Genomic DNA, 27461 nt, shown 5'->3' on the forward strand with positions numbered 1-27461 from the left:
ACTGAACAATAATATTCCATAATATTCTTATACCACAATTTATTCATCCATTATAACCAATCTTTTTGATATGAGTATTTGTGTGTGTGTGTGTGTGTGTGCTCTATGTCCTAACCAAAAACTTTCACAGGCTCTATCACTGGGACTAAATTCCATTTTCTCAGTTTGACACCAATCAAGGTCCATCATGTGTCGTTCTATAACTTGGCTTCTGTGCTCTATTTTTGAATGACTATTCACTGAGCTCTTGTAATATAGACAGAACTATGGCAAAGGAGAACACAAAAGTCAAAAAGTGAGAGCGGAATAACAATAACAATAATGAGAATACATTGGCACTACATTAAAAATAAATTTCATCTTTTCTCCTTTCAAATTTGGAAGGAAAAGTTTTAGATATTAAAGCTTCCAAGATATGGAGTTGTCTTCAGTTGTTTAGTTGATTAATCATATCCAACTTTTCATAATCCTATTTGGGATTTTCTTGGCAAAGATACTGAAGTGGTTCATTATTTCCTTCTCCAGTTCATTTAACAGATGAGAAAAATGAAGCGAACAGGGTTAAGTGACTTGCCCCCAAATAGTAGCTATATGAGGTTTGTTCTAGTCTTGTCACAGTCTTCTTTTTTAGATCAAGACTCTTCCATCTAGTGTATGAGCCTGATAAATCTTCCATTTTAATCTTCAGTCAAGTCAACATTTTTTAACAATAGACTTGATTTGTGATTTCTTTGGTATCCAGAACTCTCAATAAGGAAATTCCTATCAAAACAGCTTTTCTGCTATAGTCTTAAAGAATTATCTAAAGTAAGAAAGATTATGAAATTTACCTAGAGTATACAATCCATAAGGTGTCAGAAGAGGGACCTGAGCTTAGGTTTTTCTCACTTTTAAGGAGAGACTTTGACTAAAGTTATTATGTCATGTTGCCTCTTTAAGTTATTATAGGATGGGGACAATGGCAAGGGAATGGATCTGTAATTTCACTGATATAGGGAATTCCTAAAACTAGCACCTTCTCTAGATGTCCTAAAATCCTAAGAGGTTAATTGATTTGCCCAGGGTCACACAACTATTGGATATGATAGGCAGGACATGAACCCAGGATTTCTTCCTTCCAAAGCTGGATGATTCTCCTCTCATGATAAAAATTTTTACCCAGTACAGGTACAAGGACAAATACTAAAAACAATCTCATTGGAGATCTTCCTCCAAAATGACATTAATTTATTTATGACTGATGCTTAAATCTAATCTCTAATTCACTTACCTCAGACTATTGTCTAGCCCACCTTCCTATGCTCTATCCATAGCATTCTCCAAATTACTTTGTATAGCCCTTTTTCTTTAAACCATGGAGATGCTTGGACATGTTTAAAAAAAATTTAAAAACCTATTACCTCTAATTCAAGACAACAACTTGGGCGTGAGAAGTACCAAGACCTCTTCACTGTAGGTGGTTCTCTGCCCTAAACAATTATTATTGTTGGGTATGAGGAAGAGTTCATAATCTCTAGCTAAGAAACCTAATGGACAGAGCATAAAGAGATATAGACTTTGCCATTAACTTTCTGTACCATTACTAGCAAGTTACTTAGCCTCCCAATGTGAGAATTAATGAAATAATGCTTCAATCTTCCCTGAAGAAAAGCATTATATAAATACCAAATAGATCCATTTTTACTCAGCACCAACTAAACTCAGTTTAAAGGCTGATGTTTTTCATAAAACCATAGAGATGTCTTAGTTATATAGTTAAGCTTGATGTTTTCAGTCATAATATTCTCTGAAGTTCTTAAAAATAATGATAAGGCCTTGGGTTTCTGAGTGCCTTTAAGGAATTGAAAATCTTCTAACAGGAGATGTCACATAAGAAAAAAATGTAATTACTTAAAACCTATACAGTTTGAAACCAAGTGTTTCTCTTTTATTTCCTTTCCCATTTAGAGGAAATCTGCACAGGTCTGGAATAGTAATAGATAATGAATTCCCCTTCATTTTTGAAATTCTATGATTCTTCTTTCCCATTTTTAGCAATGCTTTTGGGTAATGCTTCCTGCAACTGGACTGGATGTAGAGTTTCCTTCCCCAGGGAAGCGTTATCTAGCCTAACCTCCTTAGAGCCTTATGCTTCCAGATTTGGCTTCTTTTCTCACTCCTTTACCAATCCAAGCTTCCATTTTTTTGGTGACCTTTGGTTAGGAGAATGATAATTTGACATACTATTCTATACCAAGGCATGATTGATTGCTTACTATGTTGCCCCCTTTTAAAAATTTATTTTAAATTTAAAGAATTATTTTAAAAATTGTTCATTTGTTAGCCCAAAGGAATAGATTGTAGAATTTTCTAATATTCTTCAAATTATAACATATAGGTGATTCTACCTTAATCAGGGAAATGTATGATAGAAATGAAAATGTATGATAGACTGGGGATGTGTCAAGAGTGAGAGACAACAGGAAGATAATTCCAGTATTCCATTTGTACCTTTTGATGGTGATGTGTTGAAAGCCTCCACCATATTGGGTGGAGCCTTCTATGGCAACAAGTATTGCACAATTTGGTCAGGGCTGAATCCTAGGGATCTAGGATTAGGTGGGACTTTAGCTGATATTGAATCAAATTCCCTCATTTTACAGATGAGGAAACTGAGGCCAATACAGTTTCTTAACTTGCTCAAAATTAACAGTAAGTATGTGAAACATATGAACTGAGGTGTTTCTGATTCCAAGTCCAGTGCTCTGTCCATTACTCCACCTAGCTGCCCCTATGCTATCAAGAGGAATGCATGGAAGTTCCGTAGTAGAGTAGTTTAACTGGATGAACAAGATCACATACCATTTGCATATTTGAAGTGATTCTGCTTATTCTATCTACACAAAAGTTTGCCACGGTTATCATTTATTTTTTCCAATTCTTAATCTATGGCAATTAACATTATAACATTATATCAATCATGGAAGCAAGATTTGTCCAGCTAGGTGTTCGTGCATATGGGTGTGTGTGTGTGTGCGCGCGCGTGTGTGTGTGTGTGTGTGTGTGTATTAAGGGGTTGGATGGAATGATTAATTTAATTTTCACTGACCTTTCCAACTATTATAATCTTAAACTTCTGAATGAGGAGTAATATATTAAATAGATTGATGATAGATTAATGATGGATATTACATGATAGATAACTGATAAAAAGATGATAATTAAATAGATGATAGATGATAGAGAGAACATTTATTAAGCATTTCTTATATGAAGACAAATTAGGCCATCTTTTGTCCCAGTTCTTATTGGATGGGTATTGCTTCAGACAGACTGAGGCCTAAGAAAGTTCTTAGCTTAAAAAGGCCAAGGTCTCCCACTACATAACCTTGATTATCACCAGTAACTTTGACCTGTATGTTGTCTTGGGACTCTGATGACTCTGGAGGATAGAGAGAGGTTGATGACTTTGAATACTTCTGCCTCACTTAAATCCATTCTCTTGCAAGTGAAAACATCATCCACCTGATATTATTGATCCTTTTCGAGAATGAAGGACAAATAACTCTATGCAAGTTCTATGTTAAGTATTAGGGGTTTAAAAATAAGTAAATAAAGTAATACATATCCTTTTGAGTTTACATTCTATTTGAAGATTACTCATGAAGGGGGATTGGAAAAAGGGAAGCAGGATACCCATATGGAGGTAAGATGGCTAGTGAAAAATTCTGTGTGTGAATTGAGACCTTACTGAGAGGAAGCATGGCTGAACCCTCTTCTGAAATAATGATCCTTGCAGTAAAGGCAACCAACAAGAGAGAGGAGTATCAGGTAGCAAGGAGCTAGTTCTTCCAGATTGGGAAGATAGTTGGTGAACAGGAAAAGCTTGTAGAGTAAGTGAAGATATGAGTGAGGTTTAGATTAGAGGATGTCTCAGGTCCTTTCCAATTCTGGTACCTGTGAGATAAATTTTCTGAAGATCATTTGAAGTATGGATGATTTAAATTTAATCATGTTTGGGGAAAGCTAATAATAATGGCACCTGATATGATTTAATTTTATCCTTGTAATAAAACTGGAAGGCATATATTATCATATGATTATTATTTTAATGAACAAGGAAACAGGATACAAAGAGTTTATGTGATTTATCTAAGGTCACATAACTAGTATGAGTCAGGGGCAAGATCTGAAACCAGATATTGACTTCCAATACACTCTAATGTGTTGCCTCTAAGTAGGACTAAAGGGATAACTACTGGTAATACTTCTCCAGTTTCTCTGAAGGAGACTATTGTTGCTACCAATTATCACTGCTATGTGGCCCTTTCACTGTTTTGTTGTTTGTATCTGAAAAAATGAGGGGTTTCTATTATTACCTTCCTCGCAAGGTTGGTGTAATGAGGTCAAGTAAATAAAGCATTTGGCAGACTTTAGAGAATCTGCCAATAAGCAAGAGTAGTGTTCTAATTCACTAAAGTCTAATTTTGTTGAAATAATATTTCCACATAATAGAGGGTGTCCTGATATTTTTAGTTCAATTTTAAGCTTATTAAAGCTTAGTACTACACTTTGGGATATTCTGTATCATAATTAGTATTACAAAAATAGCACAAGTAGTGCAATGGTATCCAACTCAGATAGAAATGGAGCCATTAAATCATCCATAAAGATGTCATCAGAGTTCAGTGGTGCTGTCCACCAATAAATTGACTTAGAAAACCACCTGTTATCTATAGTTCATTGTATTTTTATTTATTTTGTTAAATATTTCCCAGGATTCTTATTCAAGAGGCTCCTTGCAGAGATTGTTTGACACCTCAGAATGCAGAGCTAAATTCTGAGTAAGGAAAATCTGGGCTTAAATCCTGCCTTATATACATGCCTTGTGGTGTGACTGGGCTATTCACTTAGCTTCTCAATGACTCTTAAATACTCTCTCAGCTTATAAATTGCAGAGCAGGTAGCAGGCATTATTCTTTGATAGTTTCCATGCTGGGAGTACTCTACTTCAATAAAATTACAATTCTGATTTTCTGATTCTAAAATACACACACACACACACACATACACACACACACACACACACACAAAACTACCCCCCTCCTTCCATTCTTTAAGTACCCCCCAAATTAGGCCAATCTCCTCTATCACCCTTATCTTTCAGTGACTGACTGACTGATTTACAGGGGCTGGTTCCTGAATGAGGAAATAAAAATCCTGGATTCTAATTAATATTGGGTTATTAATAGAATAGAAAACAATCATTTCTCTCAGTAAGAGAGTCAATTTTTGAACTAGGTTTCTGGACATCAAGAACTCTTTCTGTTAAGCTTCCAAATTTGTTTTAATATTTCTCTGAAATATTGTGGAAATGGGCCTCTACCAACCATGCTTCAGATGGTCAAATTGAGATCTTTCTGTGGGAGTTGTAGAGAAAGGCATTGGATAGAGGAGAGTAAATAGCTGTTGTTTGCTTTGTAAAGCCCAGATATTAGATTAGAAGGTGGAAACCAGTGATTACATTTGATATTTTCCCATGGGTTACATTCTATTAGAGACATAGTCAAGAGTATTATTATATAATTTGTAGATAGTCTTGGAAGCAGGAATACCTAGGTTCAGTTTCACTTTTGATAGCACGACTGTGTGACCCTGGACAAGTCATTTAGCCTCATAAAAAAAAAAGATTCGTGAAACCTTGGACCTATGAATTTGTTTCTAAACTATATTTGGATAACTGTATTTCAAAAAATTTGGTTTCTTTGTAATCCTGTAAGGTAGAGCAGTGATTAGAATGTGGGAATTGAACTTGGAAATACCTATGTTCAAAAACTGCCTTAGACATTTAATACTGAACCAATCATGTAACTTTTGTTTGCTTCTATCTCTTCATGTGCAAAATGGGGGTGATAATAGCAGCTATCTACATAGGATCAAATGAAGTAGCATATGTAAAGCACTTGACAAATCTTTAAAAGCAATACATAAATGCTAGCTATTATTAATTTATTTTATATATTTAAAAGCATTCTAAGAAGGGGCTGAGACTATTAAAGAGATCCAACAGACACACACACGTGTGTGCACATGTGTGCATATACACGTTCAGTTTAGAACTGTATTCTAGAATTAGAAGTTGAAGAGAAGGGGTTAAAAAAGGGAATAAACATGTATTAAACACCTGTTATATGCCAGGCACATAGAGGCAGTTAGGTATAATAGTGCATAGGGTACACAAATTCTTGAGTTCAAATATGGCCTCAAACACTTACTATTTATGTGACCCTGGGCAAGTTATTTAATTCTGTTTGCCTATTGGGAAAGGAAATGACAAAGCAGTCCAAAGTCTTTGCCAAGAAAATCCCAAATGGGGTCTCAAAGGTTTACTGGAATGAATTGACTGAACAACAACAACAAAATGTGTCAGCTATTGTGCTAAGTACTTTATTATCTCACTTGATTTTCACAACAACCTCAGGAGGTAGGTGATAATCTTATCTCCCTTGTACAGTTGAGGAAATTGAGGCAGTCAGGGGTTGAATGCCTTGCTCAGGATTACATAACTAGTCAATAGCCAAGGTTAGATTTGAACTCGAGTTTTCCTGACTTCAGATCCAAAGGTCATTTATTGTGCTATCCAAGAACGTTTTCTTTTCAGGCATTTCCAATACTGATAAAATCACAGGTCCAGGCCAATTTCAATATTGCATGTAAATAAAAAAACAAAACAAAACAGATTTTCTAGTGTGCAGGCTTCAATACAAATAGAAGTTCCACATTCATTGGTGAAGTGGGCATTGGTAAAAGCCAAAACAAAACAAAATTGTAAGGAAACCTGTTTCAATCCTAAATTAACTCCTGGAGTGTTCTCAAGTCAGCATGATGAAAGCAAACCTAGCCATTCCCTTGTTAAGTTTCCTTCTATATTATCTCCAATTAGGTATACTCACACCAAATGGCAAGTTAAAGCAGAAAATCCTTCCCAGAGTCATCCTCCTGCTTCTTTTCATCTGCACAGACTCTCTTTTCCCTCCCATTTATCTCTCTCTCTTTTTTTCCTCCTCTTTATGATTTATCTAAAGTGTCAGCTTCGGTGTTGTTTTAAACAAACAAAACCTATAGAAATCTGTCTTGAAAGACAGATGGGAATATTTGGAATGGGAAGCAAATGCTCGATGATTGTCGATGGCTTTTAGAGGCTTTAATTTACCACAAAAATAAACAGTCATTCAACACAGTGTGAGGAGTCATCTTTGAAAAGTGATAATAATAAGACAATGTCAGACTTGTCTTTAATGTGAACTTCATAACCAGATCCTTTATCTGTTGGCAGTCGACTTAGAACAACTTTCTTAGAATGATTCAGGCAATTGCTTGAGGTGCTCTGCCTGGACTTAAACAAAAAGTCTCTTTTTTAGTAGGCTTTACAAACCTAAACACAGGTCTTATCAGAAAAGATTCCAATTTAAGGAGCAAAGGTTGGATGTCTGATATGATCCACAGTTTTCTTTTTTGAAAAGTGACATGACAATTTTGAAAGGTTCTGCATTTTCAATGAATAAGAATGTTTTTATGTGGGAAAAAATGAGACATCAAAGCATTCTTCAGGGGAAAATACATAAAAACTGAGTGGAATTGAAAAGAGGAAAGTTTGCTGATGTAGAGAGTGGGGACAGTTGTGCTACAGGTGTAATTATGGTTGAATAATTGAATCTTGGGATAAAGCAGAAAAAGAGTCTTCCTGATCAGAACCCACTTCTAATTAGATGCTCAGTGGTTCGATAGTGAGGGACACCACAGACATATTGCCAGTGGACTACTTCCTGAGCATCTAGCCTTGCTTGGCTGCTGGCACTGTGCTAAGTGAGGCTAAACAAACTGTTAATTGAAGCCAGTCCAAGATTTCAAATATATGGCTCTTTTGGCCTTGGATAGATATCTCTTTCCATTCTGGAAGCTAATTTTTTAATGTGGATTTTTCTCCTATATATAAACATCTCTTAGTTCTAGGAATTGGGAGCAAAGTTTCTCTTTGTGTATACTCTATAAGGTATCTAAGAGAAGTGGAAGAAGGAGCAGACCTCTCCTCTGAGTAGTTCTCATTCTGGGACAACAGAACCCCAAGAAGCATATAAATAGATTTTAAAAGATCTGTAAACTTATATGGGAAGAAAATTACATTTTTATTTCAATATAATGTTTCCTATGTAATCCTTTGTATTTTATATATGTTAAAATATTATTTAGAGAAGTTCCTTGGCTTCACTAAGCTACCAAAAGGATCTATGACACATGCACACAAAAGGTTAAGAACCCTTAGAACAGACTTGACCTAAGGCAGAAAACAAACAACAGAAGATGGAATTTACAGAAGGGCGGATTTTGATTAAACATTGTTTGGGGTGAACAATGGAACCTCTATTTTGCTAACCTACATTGTTTTCTATGGAATTGTGTTGGAATTCTAGTGTTAACTCAACTTGAAACAAGGTGATAACTCAAGGAGATGCTAGAATCCTAGTGTTAACTCAATGGAATTGATTCAATGCTTGTGTTCACACCTTTAGAGAGCTCATATAATCTAGAAGTATTTGAGTACTCATTGGAGTTCACAAGTAACTTTGTGAATTCACACCTCCCTTAATCCCTGCCTCTAGAAGGAGGAGTCAACCTTTGGGAGATCATATATATAGAAGCTCTTAGAGCTTCAAGTTAGTTACTTCGGAACATTGCCAGGGGTCAGAGAGGAGCACTCTGGGAGGAAGCCCACAAGACCACTTTCGGAGGTGGAGTCAGATTCATTCCAACTTTCACCTTGGTGCTGGCTGGAGGCTAAAGAAAACAGAGGCAAAGGACAACTGCAAGAGCTCTTGGAACCAAGCAGAAAGATAGGCCTCTAAGAAAAACTAACCGGGCTATAATAGCATTGCATTTTATCAGCTAGCTGCATTTTGGAGTAATTATTACTTTTAACTGATACTAAGGCTGCCTCCAGAAAACCTCCTCAAGAAACCAGCTCCCAGAGAGAACCATTATATATATATATATATATATATATTTTTTTTTTTTTTTGAAAATTTAATTTTATTTAATAATAACTTTGTATTGACAGAATCCATGCCAGGATAATTTTTACACAGCATTATCCCCTGGAATCACTTATGTTTTGTTTTTTCCCCTCCCTCCCTCCCCCCCCCCCAAGATGGCAAGCAGTCCTATATATGTTAAATATGTTGCAGTATATCCTAGATACAATACATATTTGCAGAACCGAACAGTTCTCCCGCTGCACAGGGAGAATTGGATTCAGAAGGTAAAAATAACTCAGGAAGAAAATCAAAAATCAAATAGTTCACATTCATTTCCCAGTGTTCCTTCTTTGGGTGTAGCTGTTTCTGTCCATCATTTATCCAATGAAACTCAGTTAAGTCTCTTTGTCAGAGAAATCCACTTCCATCAGAATACATCCTCATACAATATCGTTGTCGAAGTGTATAATGATCTCCTGGTTCTGCTCATCTCGCTTAGCATCAGTCCGTGTAGGTCTCTCCAAGCCTCTCTGTATTCATCCTGCTGGTCATTTCTTACAGAACAATAATATTCCATAACATTCATATACCACAATTTACCCAGCCATTCTCCAATTGATGGGCATCCATTCATTTTCCAGTTTCTAGCCACTACAAACAGGGCTGCTACAAACATTTTGGCACATACAGGTCCCTTTCCCTTCTTTAGTATTTCTTTGGGGTATAAGCCCAATAGAAACACTGCTGGATCAAAGGGTATGCACAGTTTGATAACTTTTTGGGCATAATTCCAGATTGCTCTCCAGAATGGCTGGATTCGTTCACAACTCCACCAACAATGCATCAGTGTCCCCGTTTTCCCGCATCCCCTCCAACATTCATCATTATTTTTTCCTGTCATCTTAGCCAATCTGACAGGTGTGTAGTGATATCTCAGAGTTGTCTTAATTTGCATTTCTCTGATCAATAGTGATTTGGAACACTCTTTCATGTGAGTGGTAATAGTTTCAATTTCTTCATCTGAAAATTGTCTGTTCATATCCTTTGACCATTTATCAATTGGAGAATGGCTTGATTTTTTATAAATTTGAGTCAGTTCTCTATATATTTTGGAAATGAGGCCTTTATCAGAACCTTTAATTGTAAAGATGTTTTCCCAGTTTGTTGCTTCCCTACTAATCTTGTTTGCATTCGTTCTGTTTGTACAAAGGCTTTTTAATTTGATATAATCAAAATTTTCTATTTTGTGATCGGTAATGGTCTCTAGTTCATCTTTGGTCACAAATTTCTTTCTCCTCCACAAGTCTGAGAGATAAACTATCCTATGTTCCTCTAATTTATTTATAATCTTGTTCTTTATGCCTAGGTCATGGACCCATTTTGATCTTATCTTGGTATGTGGTGTTAAGTGTGGGTCCTTGCCTAATTTCTGCCATACTAATTTCCAGTTATCCCAGCAGTTTTTATCAAATAATGAAATCTTATCCCAAAATTTAGAATCTTTGGGTTTGTCAAACACCAGATTGCTATAGTTGACTATTCTGTCTTGTGAACCTAACCTTTTCCACTGATCAACTAATCTATTTCTAAGCCAATACCAAATGGTTTTGGTGACTGCTGCTTTGTAATATAATTTTAGATCAGGTACAGCTAGGCCACCTTCATTTGATTTTTTTTTTCATTAATTCCCTTGAGATTCTCGACTTTTTATTGTTCCATATGAATTTTGTTGTTATTTTTTCTAAATCATTAAAATATTTTCTTGGAAGTCTGATTGGTATAGCACTAAATAAATAGATTAGTTTAGGGAGTATTGTCATCTTTATTATATTCGCTCGGCCTATCCAAGAGCACTTAATATTTTTCCAATTATTTAAGTCTGACTTTATTTGTGTGAAAACTTTTTTGTAATTTTGCTCATATAATTCCTGACTTTCCTTTGGTAGGTAGATTCCCAAATATTTTATGCTATCAACAGTTATTTTGAATGGAATTTCTCTTTGTATCTCTTGCTCTTGGATTTTGTTGGTGGTGTATAAGAATGCTGAGGATTTATGGGGATTTATTTTGTATCCTGCTACTTTGCTAAAATTATGAATTATTTCTAATAGCTTTTTAGTAGAATCTTTGGGGTTTTCTAGGTATACCATCATATCATCTGCAAAGAGTGAGAGTTTGGTTTCCTCATTGCCTACTCTAATTCCTTTAATCTCTTTCTCGACTCTTATTGCAGAGGCTAGTGTTTCTAATACAATATTGAATAATAATGGTGATAGTGGGCAGCCTTGTTTCACTCCAGATCTTACTGGGAAAGGGAGAACCATTATATTTTAAAGAAGAAGAACACCACAGAACTGGATATCCAAGTTCTAGACGGCATATCCAGCTCCTTGCTGAAGGAAGGATTTGTTGGATTGTCAAAACAACATCCAATAGGACTACTAACAACAGCTATTGCATCATCCCAGCAAGATGCATATTTCACATCAAGGACCAAGACAAGCAATTAGGTTAGAACGCCTTGGTGCACATTTCCAGCTTTGAGTGAGATGCTTCAGTTCAGAGAACTCAAGTTTTCACAATCATTTCTGCTATGTAAGGAAACAAATAGAGAGGTTCAAAAATGGAATAGGCTATCTGGTGAAGGACTAAGTTTCTTCTCACTGGAGTATTCAAGCAGAGGATGATGAATAGAAGGGCCAATAGGTAGGGAGTAGGACTAGGTTACTTCTAGTCTCTTCAAATTCTGAAAGTCTATGAAATGTCAAGGTACCATACTGATCTTATAGAAACTAAAAGACCAGAATTAATAACTTCATTATTAGCCTTTGAAATCTTCAAGTTTTACTTTGGATGAGAATATTTCCAAGCATGCCTGTTTGTTTTTTTCTTAATCTGCATGTAGAACTTAGCAAAAGCTATGGAGTATAAAGTAGTTTGGTTTTATTTTTGTCATTGCTCCACTGAAGTCATAAAAGATAATCATCTCGTTCCTGCCTTTGAAATAGAAGCACTCAAAGTCTTTGCCCCACGAGAGGAGAGTTTACTGTAAATGTTGCTCTTTCCAAATCAGAGGCACTTTTCTCTCAGCCCTCTGCCCCATAGAGAGACAGCACTATGAGGAGGGAACATGAGGTTTGGTGAAATGAAGTGGCACTATTTCTACTTATACTGAGCTGAAGCTCATCTTTATCTCCAGATCTGCAATTCACTGCTAGGCATATTGCCCTAGGAGCCTTAGATTCAATTGAAAGTACATGGCTTGCTCTGTGATCTTACATAATTTTTAATCCTCTAATATTGACAATCCTTTTCGAGCAGTAATAAAAAAGGAATTAATTGTTTTGCCTATGTATCAGTGAATCAGTTTTTTACATTAACAATTGGTACTTTCTATCTGCCCAAAAAAGGTTCTAGGTAATAGTTTTCTGACACATGGTATCTTAATTTTAAATCTATATGATAGACTCTTTCCTGTGTGGTGATTTGATGTAATGGAAATCAATCACTCAGCAAACTTATTTTCTTCCTTCCTTCCTTCCTTCCTTCCTTCCTTCCTTCCTTCCTTCTTTCCTTCCTTCCTTCCTTCCTTCCTTCCTTCCTTCCTTCCTTCCTTCCTTCCTTCCTTCCTTCCTTCCTTCCTTCCTTCTTTCTAAATTGTAGGGGTAATTGGTTGGTGTAGTAGATAAAGCACTAGCCCTGAGGTCAGGAGTACCTGAGTTCAAATTTGACCTCAGATATGTAACATTTCCTGGTTGTATGACCCTGGGTAAATCATCTAACCCCAATTGCCTCAGGAAAAAAAAATGTAGTAAGTTTATTTATTTTTAATGTACATTGTTTTATGACTCATGTTAGGAGAGAAAAATCAGAGCAAAAGGGAAAGCCCACGGTAGAAATAAACAAAAAGCAAAAAACAGAAAAGAGAAGTGAATATACCTTGTGGTGATTTACATTCAGTCTCCTCAGATCTTTTTCTGGATGCAGATGGCATTTTCTGTCTAATCAGCAAACATTTTTCAAGTGCATGCTCTGTGCTAGGAATTGAGCTATATGTTGGATAGATAGACGTTCACTGTTCAGTTGTGTCTGACTCTTTGTGACCCCATTTGGGGTTTTCTTGGCAAAGATACTGGATTGATTTGCCAAGTCCTCCTCTAGCTCATTTTGCATATGCGGAAACTGAGGCAAAAAGAGTGAAGTGATATGCCCAGGGTCACACAGCTAGTGAGTATCTGAGTTACACTATGGTGCCACTTAGTTGCTAAACAGATAATTAAGAGCTACTTAATATTTACTTCATGCCAGATCCTGTACTAAGCAAGCAAAAACTAATATAACAAAACAATATACTTCCTAACCTCATGAAGTTTATTTTTCAAATGGGGGTAAGACAACTGATAAAGGGGAACTAAAAAGGGAACAAGGGTAATGATAAAAGTGCCTATGCAAAGATGAGATTGAAGATAAAAAGATGAAGTCCAGAGAATATAGAATAGAACTGAGAATATGGTGAGCATGGCATGGATTTCAAATAAAATTTTAAAAGGAAGTTTTAAAAGCTAAATTTAGTTTAAAATTTTTATCAAGCACTTACTATGCACAACAAAGTCTCTTTAGTACCTATAGTCTTTCAGCAATATTTTATGGATACAAGTTATACAATCCTTTGTTTTCTAAAGAATGAAAGTTGTAGATCAACCAAAAGATAGTAAAGAGGCAAATAATGGATGTGAACATATTGTGACAGATTCAATCACTTAGGAGAAGTTGTATAAAGGATGTAATCAAGATATGTCTATATCTAGAAAAAAAGCATGAAATGTCAAATGATACCTTCAGGAAAGTCCAACTACTGGGTGAAACCCCCTGTTCCCCATTACTAATATGGTATATTTGTTGAATAACATGGATGACAGTCCTACAAAATAGGGAGCATAGGGGTTGATATTTAGAAAGAAAAGCCACATTGAAGCCACTTATTCATTAAAGTATGGAAAGACATGTTAGACATTGGGATTAAAGAGACAGAAAAAGTTTCTACCCTCAAGTTAATTTATTAAATATCTACTTTGTGCCAGGAACCTAGGGAAACTTGGATCATACAAATAGGAAAAAAAAAAGACAATTCCTGTCTTTGTTGTTAACCATCTAATGAGGAGAAAGCAATAGACAATAGAAAGCTGAAGGGAGAGGAGAAAGTAGGTGTACAGGGGTCTAGGAGAGAAGCCAAAGGAATCCAAAATAGTGTAGCCCTTTAACTTGTATCCATTGGTCTAGATTTAACCTCAGGAGTTACACAGAATAGATTCAATTCCTCTCTACACAGATATTTGTATGTATATACCTACCAAATTATTGATAAAATAACTTCATAGGACAGGAACAAAGAATAATGACCTTCAGCTTACCACTAAAAATACTGAGTCATGATCAATGATACCCTTTGGAAAATATTCTTGCCCCAGACATTTATTATCTGGGTTACCCTGGACAAGTCTTTTAATTTTATCTATCTCAATTTCTAATCTATAAAACGAGCTGTAGAAGGAAATGGCAAAACACTACAGTGTCTTTGTCAAGAAAGCCCGAAATCGGGTCACAAAGAGTTGGCTGAACAACAGCAGAATTGGTGTAGTTCACAGGTGTCTTCCTTTGGTATACACATTATCTTGCTTAACTAACCTGAAACATTCAGGGCACTACTGAAGCTGAGGCTGAGACGAAGCCTGTCTTAATGGTGTCTACTTCCCTAAATCAAAATGGTGTAAATCAATTTGAGCCTTCCAAGGTATAAACTTTGGGAAGAAATAGTCATTTTCAAAAAACCTCAGTGTTGGATGGTCTAATCCAGGATGATAGAGAAGTTATTAACCTGGGCAGTTTTTTAGACACTGGGGATTCAAAGACAAAAAGGAAATAGTCCCTGACCTCAGGAAACATTTTATTAATGAAGGCACAAAGTGCATATGTAAGTGTTTTCAGATTAAATGAATTCAAGCTAATTTGGGAAGGAAGGTCACTAGCAAATGGGATGATTAGAAAAGATTTCATGTAGACAGTGAGTGGAGTCTACAAAGGAAGAGAGGATTTTAAAAGGTGAAGATGAAGAAATAAATACATTTTGAGCATGGGGAATGGCTCATGTTAAGGCATAAAGTATATTATATGAAGAATAGTAAGAAGACAGTTTGGCTGGACTTGAGAGGGCTGGAACACAATATACCATGGAGGCTGGAGAGATAGATTTGGAGCAAATTATGAAGGACCTTAAATTCCTAATAGTAAAGTTCATATGTGATCCATATGTGAAGAGCCATTACAGTTTAAGGACAAGATTATAGCCTACTTGGGGAAAGTGGGAGGAATAAAAGGGGAAAAAAATAATAAAGTAAAAAGTACAAACAGAGAACAAAAGAATAACCTATAAGAAAACAAAGGAAAGATGCACAATCATTAATATAATCTCTTCTATTATTATATATGCTTTCTTGAAATGGAAATGTGTTATTATATACTTTGAATTCTCCCCAATGTTCTCCTAAGCACATGACAATGATTTTTTTTTAAATTTCCTTTCTTTCCTTTTCTATTCTATTTGTTCTTGTTTTGTATTTAATTCAATAAAAAAGTAAAAAAGAAAAAAAGGAAAGTGAAGCTGGTTGGGAGGAAAGTTGGGATATTTGTGGGACATCTAGTTTGAAATCTCCAGTGGTGCTATTCATATCTGAACTTAAAGCTGCAGCAGTTCTAGCTTCTGACTGAATATCTCTAGTGTTGGAGAATCAGTTTCTTCCTGGGGATTCCATTTCAATTTTGGTTTCTCTAACCAAAATTTTTTTAGAAATTTTTTCTCATCATCAAAAAGAAATCTGCTTCTAACTTCCACCTATTATTTCTAACTTTGCCCAGTAGGGTCAATCACCTATCAGCCTATCAGCCTATTCCCTTTTCCTCATAGCATTCCTTCAAACACTATAAGAGCTCTTATATTCCTCCCTTCTCTTCTCCAGGCTACATATTCTTAAACCCTTTATATGATCTTCAATATAGTATGATATGGAAGAGGAATTCTTAACCTGGGGCCTTAAGATTTCTTAAATTGTTTTTTTTAACATTTTGATAACTGTATTTCAAAATAACCAATTTCCTTTGCAATCCAATGTATTTTATTTTAGGAATTTAAAAATATGATTTTGAGAAGGAGTCCAAAGACCAAAAATCCCTGGTGGTTCTTCCCTGTTCTTTTTATGTTGTCTTTTTATGAATATTCTTCACCTTACTTGTGCTTCCTAAAATGTAGCACCTAGCACTTACCTGTTCATTTCTAGCCCTTCATATTCTCTTTCTCTTAAAACAGTTTAAGATTGCATTTTTTTTTTTTAGCTTTTCTGTCTTGCTGATTACTTCTCTATAGTAAGATTTTTTTTGTCTGATGCTGAGATATTTTGAAAGAAATTCCTCAGTAAAGAAACTACTGTCTACATAAAGCAACAATTACAATTCTCAAAGGATAATTGTGTTGCCATTATGAACTTTGCCTTCATATACGATAGCACAGGTTGGCATAAAAAAATCAAGTGGGAATTTTTGGGGAATTTTTCAGAAGCCACAATTTGCACATCTTTGTGCCTGCAGACAACACAGAAATGGTTTAGAAACTCAGAAATGCATAAAATATATGAAAAAATGTGTAAAATGTAAAGTATTTTCATATTATATAATAACATTTTATCATAATAATTTAGACTTCTCTCGTATAAAGTCTAAATAATTTAGACTTTTTCTCGTACAAAAAATCTTATGTAGATTTTTCAGATGGTGGGAATGACCCACCTGTGACCCCAGTGAGATTAAAGGCATAAATGCATAGTTTTAAGACTAATTCTAAAGTTACCTGAAGATATGTGATATAATATCAACATATGTTATCATAGTAATTCAGACTTCTCTTATATGAAGGAAGAACCAAAAAAATCTTATGCAGATTTTCCAGAGTGTGGGAGTGTGACCCCAACAATGTGGAAGGGATAACTGAATAGTTTTAGTTACCCAATAATACCTAATTTACCGAGGACTTCTGGCCAAGATGGCGGAGAGGAGACATACAGCTGTGTAAGCTCCGCATTTTCTCTCAGAATCCATTTCATGACAAACTTCTGAATTAATGCTTGACTGAAAAAACCCCCACAAATAGTTACCAAGAGAAGACCTTGAAATTACCCAGGAAAGAGCTGTTTTTACTTGAGGGCGGAGATGGTTTTACATTGGGTGCAGGCTGAGGGCAGGCAGCTCATAGCCGAGCTGACCAGAGCGGGGTGGGGTATGATCTCAGCCATCTCTGCAAGGAGAGCTTTGCTACAGGATTAGATACTTTGCTCCGGCAGCAAGCCAGCAGCCCAGCAGAGAAGCTAAAAACACCAGGGGCAAAGAATACAATAACAAACAGCTGGAGTCTCTCAGGACCTGGCCACCTCCCCCTCCCCCCCCACAGTGTCTCAGTATGCTCTCAGAGTCTCAGAGCACAGGCGCAGCACAGTCCTGCTAGTGCCTCACTGCTGCCCCCTACAGTCTGTAGAGGAAGATTGGTAACACCACCAGCCCCTCCCCCAAAAAAGCAGATTCCATTTGGGTTTTTTTTTCTTTTTCTCTTTGCTAGTTTGTCTTTGATTCTTCTCTGACAAAATGAGCAAAAAATTGAAAAGGACCTTAACCATTGACAGCTTCAATATGAATAGAGATAAGATTCTAAGCCCTGAGGCTTAGACTGTCGCCAGGTGAATCCCCAAAGGAAGAGATTATCTTTTCCTCAGCACAGATGAATCTCATAGAAGAAACTAAAAAGGCTCTCACAAGAGAGTTAGAAGAAAAATGGGAAAAGGAAAGGGAGACTTGGCAAGAGAGTCTGGAGAAGTCATCCCACTCATTTAAACACAGAGTGGATAAAGAAATCAAATCCTTGAAAACTAGGATTAGTGAACTAGAAACAGAAAATAGCTCTCTAAAAAATAAAATTGGTGAAATGGAAAAAAATTCCATAGAACAAAACAACTCAATTGGACAATTAGAAAAAGATATTAAAAAAGTGAGTGAAGAAAATACTTCATTGAAAATCAGAATCGAACAAATGGAATTGAATGACTCGAGGAGACAAGAAGAATCAGTCAAGCAAAATCAAAAAAAAATCAAACAATGGAGAAAAATGTGAAATACCTTCTTGGGAAAACAACAGATCTAGAAAATAGACTAGGAGAGACAATCTGAGAATTATTGGACTCCCAGAAAAGTATGATGAAAAAAAGAGCCTAGACACTATTTTCTGGGAAATTATCAAAGAGAAATGCCCAGACACTATTTTCTGGGAAATTATCAAAGAGAAATGCCCAGAAGTCATAGGAACAGAGGAAAAAATAAACATTGAAAGAATTCATCAATCACCTACTGAAAGGGATCCTAAAATCAAAACACCAAGAAATATAGTGGCCAAATGCCAGAACCCTCAGATGAAGAAAAAAATACTGCAAGTGGCTAGAAAAACCCAATTCAAATATAGAGGAGCCACAATAAGGATTACTCAGGATCTAGCAGCATCCACATTAAAAGATCGAAGGGCCTGAAAGATGGTATTCCGAAAGGCTAAGGAACTTGGTATACAACCAAAAATAACTTACCCAGCCAGAATGAGCATCTTTTTCCAGGGAAGAAGATGGTCATTCAACAAAATAAGTGAATTTCACCTATTTTTGATGAAAAAGCCAGAACTTAACAAAAAGTTTGATCTACAAATATAGAACTCAAGAGAAACCTAAAAAGGTAAAAAGAAATATTGGGAACTATATTTTTGCTATAAAGATGCATAAAGAATACATGTATACCTTGTTCTAGAAACTAAAGGTGGAAAGGACATTATACCAGAAAAAGGGTAAAGTGGGGGTACTACATCTCAGGAAGAGGCAAAGGAAACCTGTTATATCTGAGAGAAAGAATGGAGGGGGGTGAATATAGTGAATATCTTACTGCTGTCAGAATTGGCTTTAAGAGAAAAATTTTAGACATATTCAATTTATGGTGAAACTTCTCCCACCTCATTGAAAAGTGAGAAGGGAAAAGTGAAAAGGGAAGGAATAAGCTAAGCGAAAGGGAATGTGGAAACTGTGAGGGAAAGGGGTAAGATAGGGGGAGGAACTCTAAAGTGGGGGGAGGAATACTAAAAAGGGAGGGCTGTGAGAAGCAAGTGGAGGCCAAGGGGGAAAGAAGTGAGAAAAGCATAAACAGGGGTTAACAAGATGGCAAGTAATACAGAATTGGTAATTTTAACCACAAATGTGAACGGGGTAAACTCCCCCATAAAGAGGAAGCGGATAGCAGAATGGATTAAAAGCCAGAATCTTACAATATGTTGTTTACAGGAAACATACCTGAAGTAGGGAGATATATGCAGAGTAAAGGTAAAAGGTTGGAGCAAAATCTACGCTTCAGGTGAAGTAAAAAAAGCAGGGGTAGCCATCCTGATCTCAGATCAAGCAAAAGCAAAAATTGATCTATCTTTTGCTAAAGAGTAGCATAGATAATGAAGCAATATCAATATTAAACATATATGCACCAAGTGGTGTAGTATCTAAATTCTTAAAAGAGAAATTAAGAGAGCTGCAAGAAGAAATAGACAGCAAAACTATAATAGTTGGAGATCTCAACCTTGCACTCTCAGAATTAGACAAATCAAACCACAAAATAAATAAGAAAAAAGTCAAAGAGGTAAATAGAATACTAGAAAAGTTAGATATGATAGATTTCTTTAGAAAACGAAATGGAGACAGAAAGGAGTACGCTTTCTTTTCAGCAGTTCATGGAACCTATACAAAAATTGGCCATATATTAGGACATAAAAACCTCAAACTCAAATGCAGTAAGGCAGAAATAGTAAATGCATCCTTTTCAGACCACAATGCAATGAAAATTACATTCAACAAAAAGCCAGGGGAAAGTAGACCAAAAAAATTGGAAACTAAATAATCTCAAAATAAAGAATGATTAGGTGAAACAGCAAATCATAGACATAATTAATAACTTCATCCAAGAAAATGACAATAATGAGACATCATACCAAAATGTATGGGATGTAGCCAAAGCAGTAATAAGGGGAAATTTCATATCTCTAGAGGCCTACTTGCATAAAATAGAGCAAGAGAAGGTCAATGAATTGGGCTTGCAACTAAAAATGCTAGAAAAGGAAAAAATTAAAAACCTCCACTCAAACACTAAACTTGAAATTCTAAAAATAAAATGAGAGATCAATAAAATTGAAAGTAAAAAAAAAAACTATTGAATTAATTAATAAAACTAAGAGTTGGTTCTATAAAAAAACCAACATAATAGACAAACCCTTAGTAAATCTGATTTAAAAAAAGGAAAGAGGAAAATCAAATTGTTAGTCTTAAAAATGAAAAGGGAGAACTCACCACTAACAAAGAGGAAATTAGAGTAATAATTAGGAGTTACTTTGCCCAACTTTATGCCAATAAATTCGACAACTTAAATGAAATGGAAGAATACCTTCAAAAATATAGCTTGCCCAAACTAACAGAGGAAGAAGTAAATATCCTAAACAGTCTCATCTCAGAAAAAGAAATAGAACAAGCTATTAACCAACTCCCTAAGAAAAAATCCCCAGGACCAGATGGATTTACATGTGAATTCTACCAAATATTTAAAGAACAATTAATTTCAATGCTATAAAAACTATTTGAAAAAATAGGGATTGAAGGAGTCCTACCATACTCCTATTACGACACAGACATGGTACTGATACCTAAACCAGGTAGGCTGAAAACAGAGAAAGAAAATTATAGACCAATCTCCCTAATGAATATTGATGCTAAAATCTTAAATAAAATATTAGCAAAAAGATTACAGAAAATCATCCCCAGGATGACACTATGACCAAGTAGGATTTATACCAGGAATAAACTATTAGCATAATTGACTATATCAATAACCAAACAAACAAAAACCATATGATCATCTCAACAGATGCAGAAAAAGCATTTGATAAAATCCAACATCCATTCCTAATAAAAACACTTGAGAGTATAGGAATAAATGGACTTTTCCTTAAAATAGTCAGGAGAATATATTTAAAACCATCAGTAAGCATCATATGCAATGGGGAAAAACTGGAACCTTTCCCAGTAAGATCTGGAGTGAAGCAAGGTTGCCCACTATCACCATTATTATTCAATATTGTATTAGAAACACTAACCTCTGCAATAAGAGTCGAGAAAGAGATTAAAGGAATTAGAGTAGGCAATGAGGAAACCAAACTCTCACTCTTTGCAGATGATATGATGATATACCTAGAGAACCCCAGAGATTCTACTAAAAAGCTATTAGAAATAATTCATAACTTTAGCAAAGTAGCAGGATACAAAATAAATCCCCATAAATCCTCAGCATTTTTATATATCACCAACAAAATCCAACAGCAAGAGATACAAAGAGAAATTCCATTCAAGATAACTGTCAACAGCATAAAATATTTGGGAATCTATCTACCAAAGGAAAGTCAGGAATTATATGAGCAAAATTGCAAAAAACCTTCCACACAAATAAAGTCAGACTTAAATAATTGGAAAAATATTAAGTGCTCTTGGATAGGCCGAGCGAATATAATAAAGATGACAATACTCCCTAAACTAATCTATTTATTTAGTGCTATACCAATCAGACTTCCAAGAAAATATTTTAATGATCTAGAAAAAATAACAACAAAATTCATATGGAACAATAAAAGGTCGAGAATCTCAAGGGAATTAATGAAAAAAAAAATCAAATGAAGGTAGCCTAGCTGTACCTGATCTAAAACTATATTATAAAGCAGTTGTCACCAAAACCATTTGGTATTGGCTAAGAAATAGATCAGTTGATCAGTGGAATAGATTAGGTTTACAAGACAGAATAGTCAACTATAGCAATCTAGTGTTTGACAAACTCAAAGATCCTAACTTTTGGGATAAGAATTCATTATTTGATAAAAACTGCTGGGATAACTGGAAATTAGTATGGCAGAAATTAGGCATGGACCCACACTTAATACTGTATACCAAGATAAGATCAAAATGGGTCCATGATTTAGGCATAAAGAATGAGATTATAAATAAATTAGAGGAACATAGGATAGTTTATCTCTCAGACTTGTAGAGGAGAAAGAAATTTGTGACCAAAGATGAACTAGAGACCATTACTGATCACAAAATAGAAAATTTTGATTATATCAAATTAAAAAGCCCTTGTCCAAACAAAACTAATGCAAACATGATTAAAAGGGAAGCAACAAATTGGGAAAACATCTTCACAGCTAAAGGTTCTGATAAAGGCCTCATTTCCAAATCATATAGAGAATTAACTCTAATTTATAAGAAATCAAGCCATTCTCCAACTGATAAATGGTCAAAGGATATGAACAGACAATTTTCAGATGATGAATTGAAACTATTACCACTCATATGAAACAGTGTTCCAAATCACTATTGATCAGAGAAATGCAAATTAAGACAATTCTAAGATATCATTACATACTTGTCAGATTGGCTAAGATGACAGGAAAAAATAATGATGAATGTTGCAGGGGATGCAGGAAAACTGGGACACTGATGCATTGTTGGTGGAGTTGTGAACGAATCCAACCATTCTGGAGAGCAATCTGGAATTATGCCCAAAAAGTTACCAAATTGTGCATACCCTTTGATCCAGCAGTGCTACTACTGGGCTTATATCCCAAAGAAATACTAAAAAAGGGAAAGGGACCAGTATGTGCCAAAATGTTTGTGGCAGCCCTGTTTGTAGTGGCTAGAAACTGGAAATTGAATGGATGCCCATCAATTGGAGAATGGCTGGGTAAATTGTGGTATATGAATGTTATGGAATATTATTGTTCCGTAAGAAATGACCAGCAGGATCAATACAGAGAGACTTGGAGAGACTTACATGAACTGATGCTAAGTGAAATGAGCAGAACCAGGAGATCATTATACACTTTGACAACGATATTGTATGAGGATGTATTCTGATGGAAGTGGATTTCTTTGACAAAGAGACCTAACTCAGTTTCAATTGATCAATGATGGACAGAAGCAGCTACACCCAAAGAAAGAACACTGGGAAATGAATGTAAGCTATTTGCATTTTTGTTTTTCTTCCCTGGTTATTTTTATCTTCTGAATCCAATTCTCCCTGTGCAATAAGAGAACTGTTCGGTTTTGCATACATAAATTGTATCTAGGATATACTGCAACATATTTAATGTATATAGGACTGCTTGCCATCTAGGGGAGGGAGTGGAGGGAGAGAGGGGAAAAATCGGAACAGAAGTGAGTGCAAGGGATAATGTTGTAAAAAATTACCCAGGCATGGGTTCTGTCAATAAAAAGTTATTATTTAAAAAAATATCTAATTTACCTCAGCTCCCATAATGTGAGTTACTTTCAGGATTTGAACCCAGGTTTTCTTGACTCTGAGGCAAGTTCTCTCTCTACTATGTCAAGGTTACTTTTTTCTATCATCTCCTAAATTGTAAATGCCACACCTATTATAGAGCAATTGGTAATTGGAACTCTGCACTTTTTTAGTCAAGTTCTATGAGTGGCATAAAGTTTCTCAGTTCTACAATATTGCTAACATTTCTTTGTGTTCATTTTTGTCAGAGATACATGTCATGAACTCCTGGGTCACGTTCCCCTACTGGCTGATCCTAAATTCGCTCAGTTCTCACAAGAAATAGGCCTGGCCTCCCTGGGAGCTTCTGATGAAGATGTTCAGAAGCTTGCTACGGTGAGTCTTTTGTGTTTTCATGTCAGACTTTGAAAAGAGATCTTCTTCATCTGAGTTAACTAAAGGGAAAAAAAAGATTTTTACAGTTATTAAAAGTGAAAGCAAAACTATATTTTGAAGATGAGTAGGTGGCATCAAGAGCAGATAGATGTTGCATTCTGGCACAGGAAGCTCTTAAAGGAAAAAAGATCACATTTCAGGGAGATGACATTTTTATATCTTCAAATAATAAATATTTTTTTAGATAATTGTTTTTTCCATGTTTTTAATTTTAGTTTATATACTTAATGTTTTATTTTCTTGGTTTATAATATAGTTTAGATATTTTTATACTTCATCTTCATCTTACCTGTTCTGTTCATTTGCTATTTTGAACACAATCTGTATTATAATGTTCAAATGGGCCTTCAATTATTGACCTGCTGGGTCTTCAGTAGGCTAGAGTATGATACCAGAATCTGCCCAGGAGAAACTCTATAGCAACCAATGAAGAATACGACCGGGTAAAATGTCTCTATTACCAAATTAGAAGAGGTAGAGATACCACTTTGTCCAGCTCAAAAGAACAGTACTCAGTGGAGATGTCATGCTTGGTGAGGAGCAGGTCTACTAAAGATATCCTACTATGTGAAGATGTGTGTTGCTCCTTCACATGTATTCCACATGTATGGGCCCCTGATGCCTCATTACATAGAATTCCTAGCTATGCCTGCTCACTCTTTCCATTAATGGTACATATATGCGATAATACTCATCTTGTGTCTATGCCATATAAATGTATATTCATAATTCTTTAGTTGTACCCATACATGTAACTAATATAAGCTGAATGAAATTAGGTCTCTCCTTTTCAGTCCCCAAATCATTTTGATGAAGTGTGAGAACTGAGGGTTCAGAGATCCCCTAACAGCAATGGGATCCCCTTTGGCTGGTCTGCAGGTTTTGCAAAAGAATACGCAAACCCCAATGAATACAGGCAAGAAGTTTGTGGCAAAAGGGAATTTATATATACTAAGACAGCTTTCTTAGTGAGCAAAATCCTGTAAGGATAATTTTGCAAAGATGGGTTTACACTAAGAAAGACTTAGTGGGCTAAATCCAAAAGCACAGTTAGCAAAGATTGGGGTTCAGGGTTGTCTTTTATTAGCCTTCTAAGGTTTGAGGCTGAGGAGATTGAGGGCTAATTTTTTGATTCAATGCAGGGGTCCTCAAATTTTTTAAATAGGGGGCCAGTTCACTCTCCCTCTGATTGTTGGAGGGTCGGACTATAGTAAAAACAAAAACTTTGTTTTGTGGGCCTTTAAATAAAGAAACTTCATAGCCCTGGGTGAGGGGGATGTCCTCAGCAGTCACATCTGGCCTGTGGGCCATAGTTTGAGGACCCTGCAATAGAGGATGGTGATTATATCCCTGGCCAAGATCTCCAATTGAATGAGCTTACTTATTTTGGGAGTTTCCCTTATGGACAGAAGAATGTGCCCTCCCAGAGGTCAGGAGGAGGATTTGAGACCCCAAATCACCCTTTCTCCACAGACTAAAGGGAACACAATTTACATTAAGATCAGGGATCAAAGCTGTTCAGTATGAATAACTATCTTTTTGTGATTAGTCATTCATATAATCTCAAGATAATCTCTGATTTAGGTTATTGTTACTGTTGAGTCATTTCGGTGGTATTCAACTCCACATGATCCCGTTTGGGGTTTTCTAGGTAAAGACACTGGAGTAGTTTGCCATTTCCTTCTCCCTCTCATTTTACAGATGTGGAAACAAGTTTAAATGAATTGTCCAGGATCACACAGATAGTAAGTCTATGTGGCCAGATTTGAATAGAAGATCATTCTTTCTGACTTCAAGCCTGTTAGATACTCTATTCACTTCACCATTTAGCTTCCCTAGTGACTCTAAGATCCTCTCTGTTTTAAGTACAAATGGACTAAAGGTAGCTCAAGGAAACAAGGTACTCTATCTACCTTGTCCTCATGCCTGTTTTGATTATGCTTATCAACTTATTATGACTTCCTCAAGGTCAGGGACTATCTTTTGCCTTTCTGTTTCTCAGCATTTAGCACAGTGCCAAGCACATAGTAGGTGTTTTATAAATAGTTATTGACCAACACAACTGTTGAAAAACAAAGCCTAATTGTTTACTTTGACCAGAGAAAGATCTTGGTCTCCCTATATGTAAAAAGAAGTTGGAACACAAATTCTCTGTGGTCACTTCCAGCTCAATGGCTCTTTGAAAGTTGTTCTGAGCATGGAGAATGGTAATGGTCAGGAATCATAAACAACTTAGGGAGGAAAAAGGATGAGAAATGGTGATCAGGCCAACCATGGTGGAACTATAAGAAATAAGTGCAAAATTTAGACTTGTAGTCTTAACTAAAGTCCAAATTTTGCTCTTAATTAAAAGTCTTAACTAAAAAGAAAATTATTCCCAACAGAGGAAATTTATGTTGGGTCAAGTAAAATTCCTTTTTCTTATTTTCCCAGTACTCATTGACTCTCCCTGCCCCTACTTCAATTCCTAGTTTTTCATTGACCTTAACATTTCAACTACATTAAATTTTATAGACTAATTTATTTGCTAGTCCTTCTTGCTTTGAAAAATATTTTGAAGACTGAAACAAAGAAAGATTTCAAATGATTTTTGAAGCTTAGAGGGGTAATGCTACATTTCCTATTAGCTACCACCATTAAGGTGTTAGAAAGACTTTTCTTGAGTTGACATCAGAGATGCTTTTGACTTCTAGTACAACATCTTGTCTCTCAGTTAAAGAACAAAGTGAATGGAATCATGCTAGAAAAATCTCTGAGAGAGAAAATGTGCTAAAATTCTGGCTAGGCAACTTCAAAGTAAATATGGAAACAAATGAGATAATAGGTAACAAGCATATTAATGAGCCCTAAGCAATATCACAGAGCAAGAAAACCATGAAGATGACCCATTTTCAAGTACAGAGAGATTAACAACTAAAACATTGCTGGGAGGATTGAAAATGCCGATGGTGGGAAAAGAAATGGACCTTTTAGAAATTCATACTAGAAATGAAGGCATCATTAATGGACTTCCTTTAAGTAATGTGCCAGAGGGAGGAATAAAGAGTATAGACCCAAAAAGACCTAGAAAGTACTGATTATGTAGAATGATGAGGCATACTACCCGGTGAAATTTATAGTACTAACGATGATATTTATGCAAGGGCTGTTTTTCCTTATTGAGCAAATTTGAGAAGTTAGGTAGAAAGGAGTTGAGCATATCTAGGAAAGGCAGATGTTTCATAACTCTTTTGGATGTGCTGAAAAAAGCTCCAAGGGATTAAGTGATACCAAAAGATTTTTGTTTGTTTTGTCCAATGTTTCATTTGTACTTATGAATCTTTCTCTCGCACAACCATCTTACTGTCAGTAGTTATTACAGCTCTTTGACATATTTCTCTGCATGATATTTATTTTGACATTTTAATAACACTTTGGTTGGGGAATGAAGCAATTTCTGCTGTTTTATTTGGATATTGGTTTCAATGCCCAGAAAACGATTTAAATGACATGCTTTTGTATTTGGGGAAATTAATGATGTCTTGACTCATTGTTATAAATGTAAATAATTTTCCCTCTGGCACA

The 27461-nt window shown here is 35.6% G+C and overlaps 1 protein-coding gene across 2 annotated transcripts in view; it reads left to right on the forward strand.

The window, feature by feature from the left end:
• The window catches only part of TPH2 (tryptophan hydroxylase 2), a 118827-nt gene that overhangs the window by 43139 nt on the left and 48227 nt on the right, over window positions 1-27461 (forward strand). For both annotated transcript variants that reach the window (XM_052000770.1, XM_052000769.1), the window contains one exon: window positions 23711-23837. In XM_052000770.1, coding sequence (XP_051856730.1) covers window positions 23711-23837 — 127 coding nt within the window. The remainder of the gene's footprint in view (window positions 1-23710; window positions 23838-27461) is intronic.

The sequence above is a fragment of the Antechinus flavipes genome, chromosome 5 (assembly GCF_016432865.1).
Source record: "Antechinus flavipes isolate AdamAnt ecotype Samford, QLD, Australia chromosome 5, AdamAnt_v2, whole genome shotgun sequence".
NCBI lineage: Eukaryota > Metazoa > Chordata > Mammalia > Dasyuromorphia > Dasyuridae > Antechinus > Antechinus flavipes.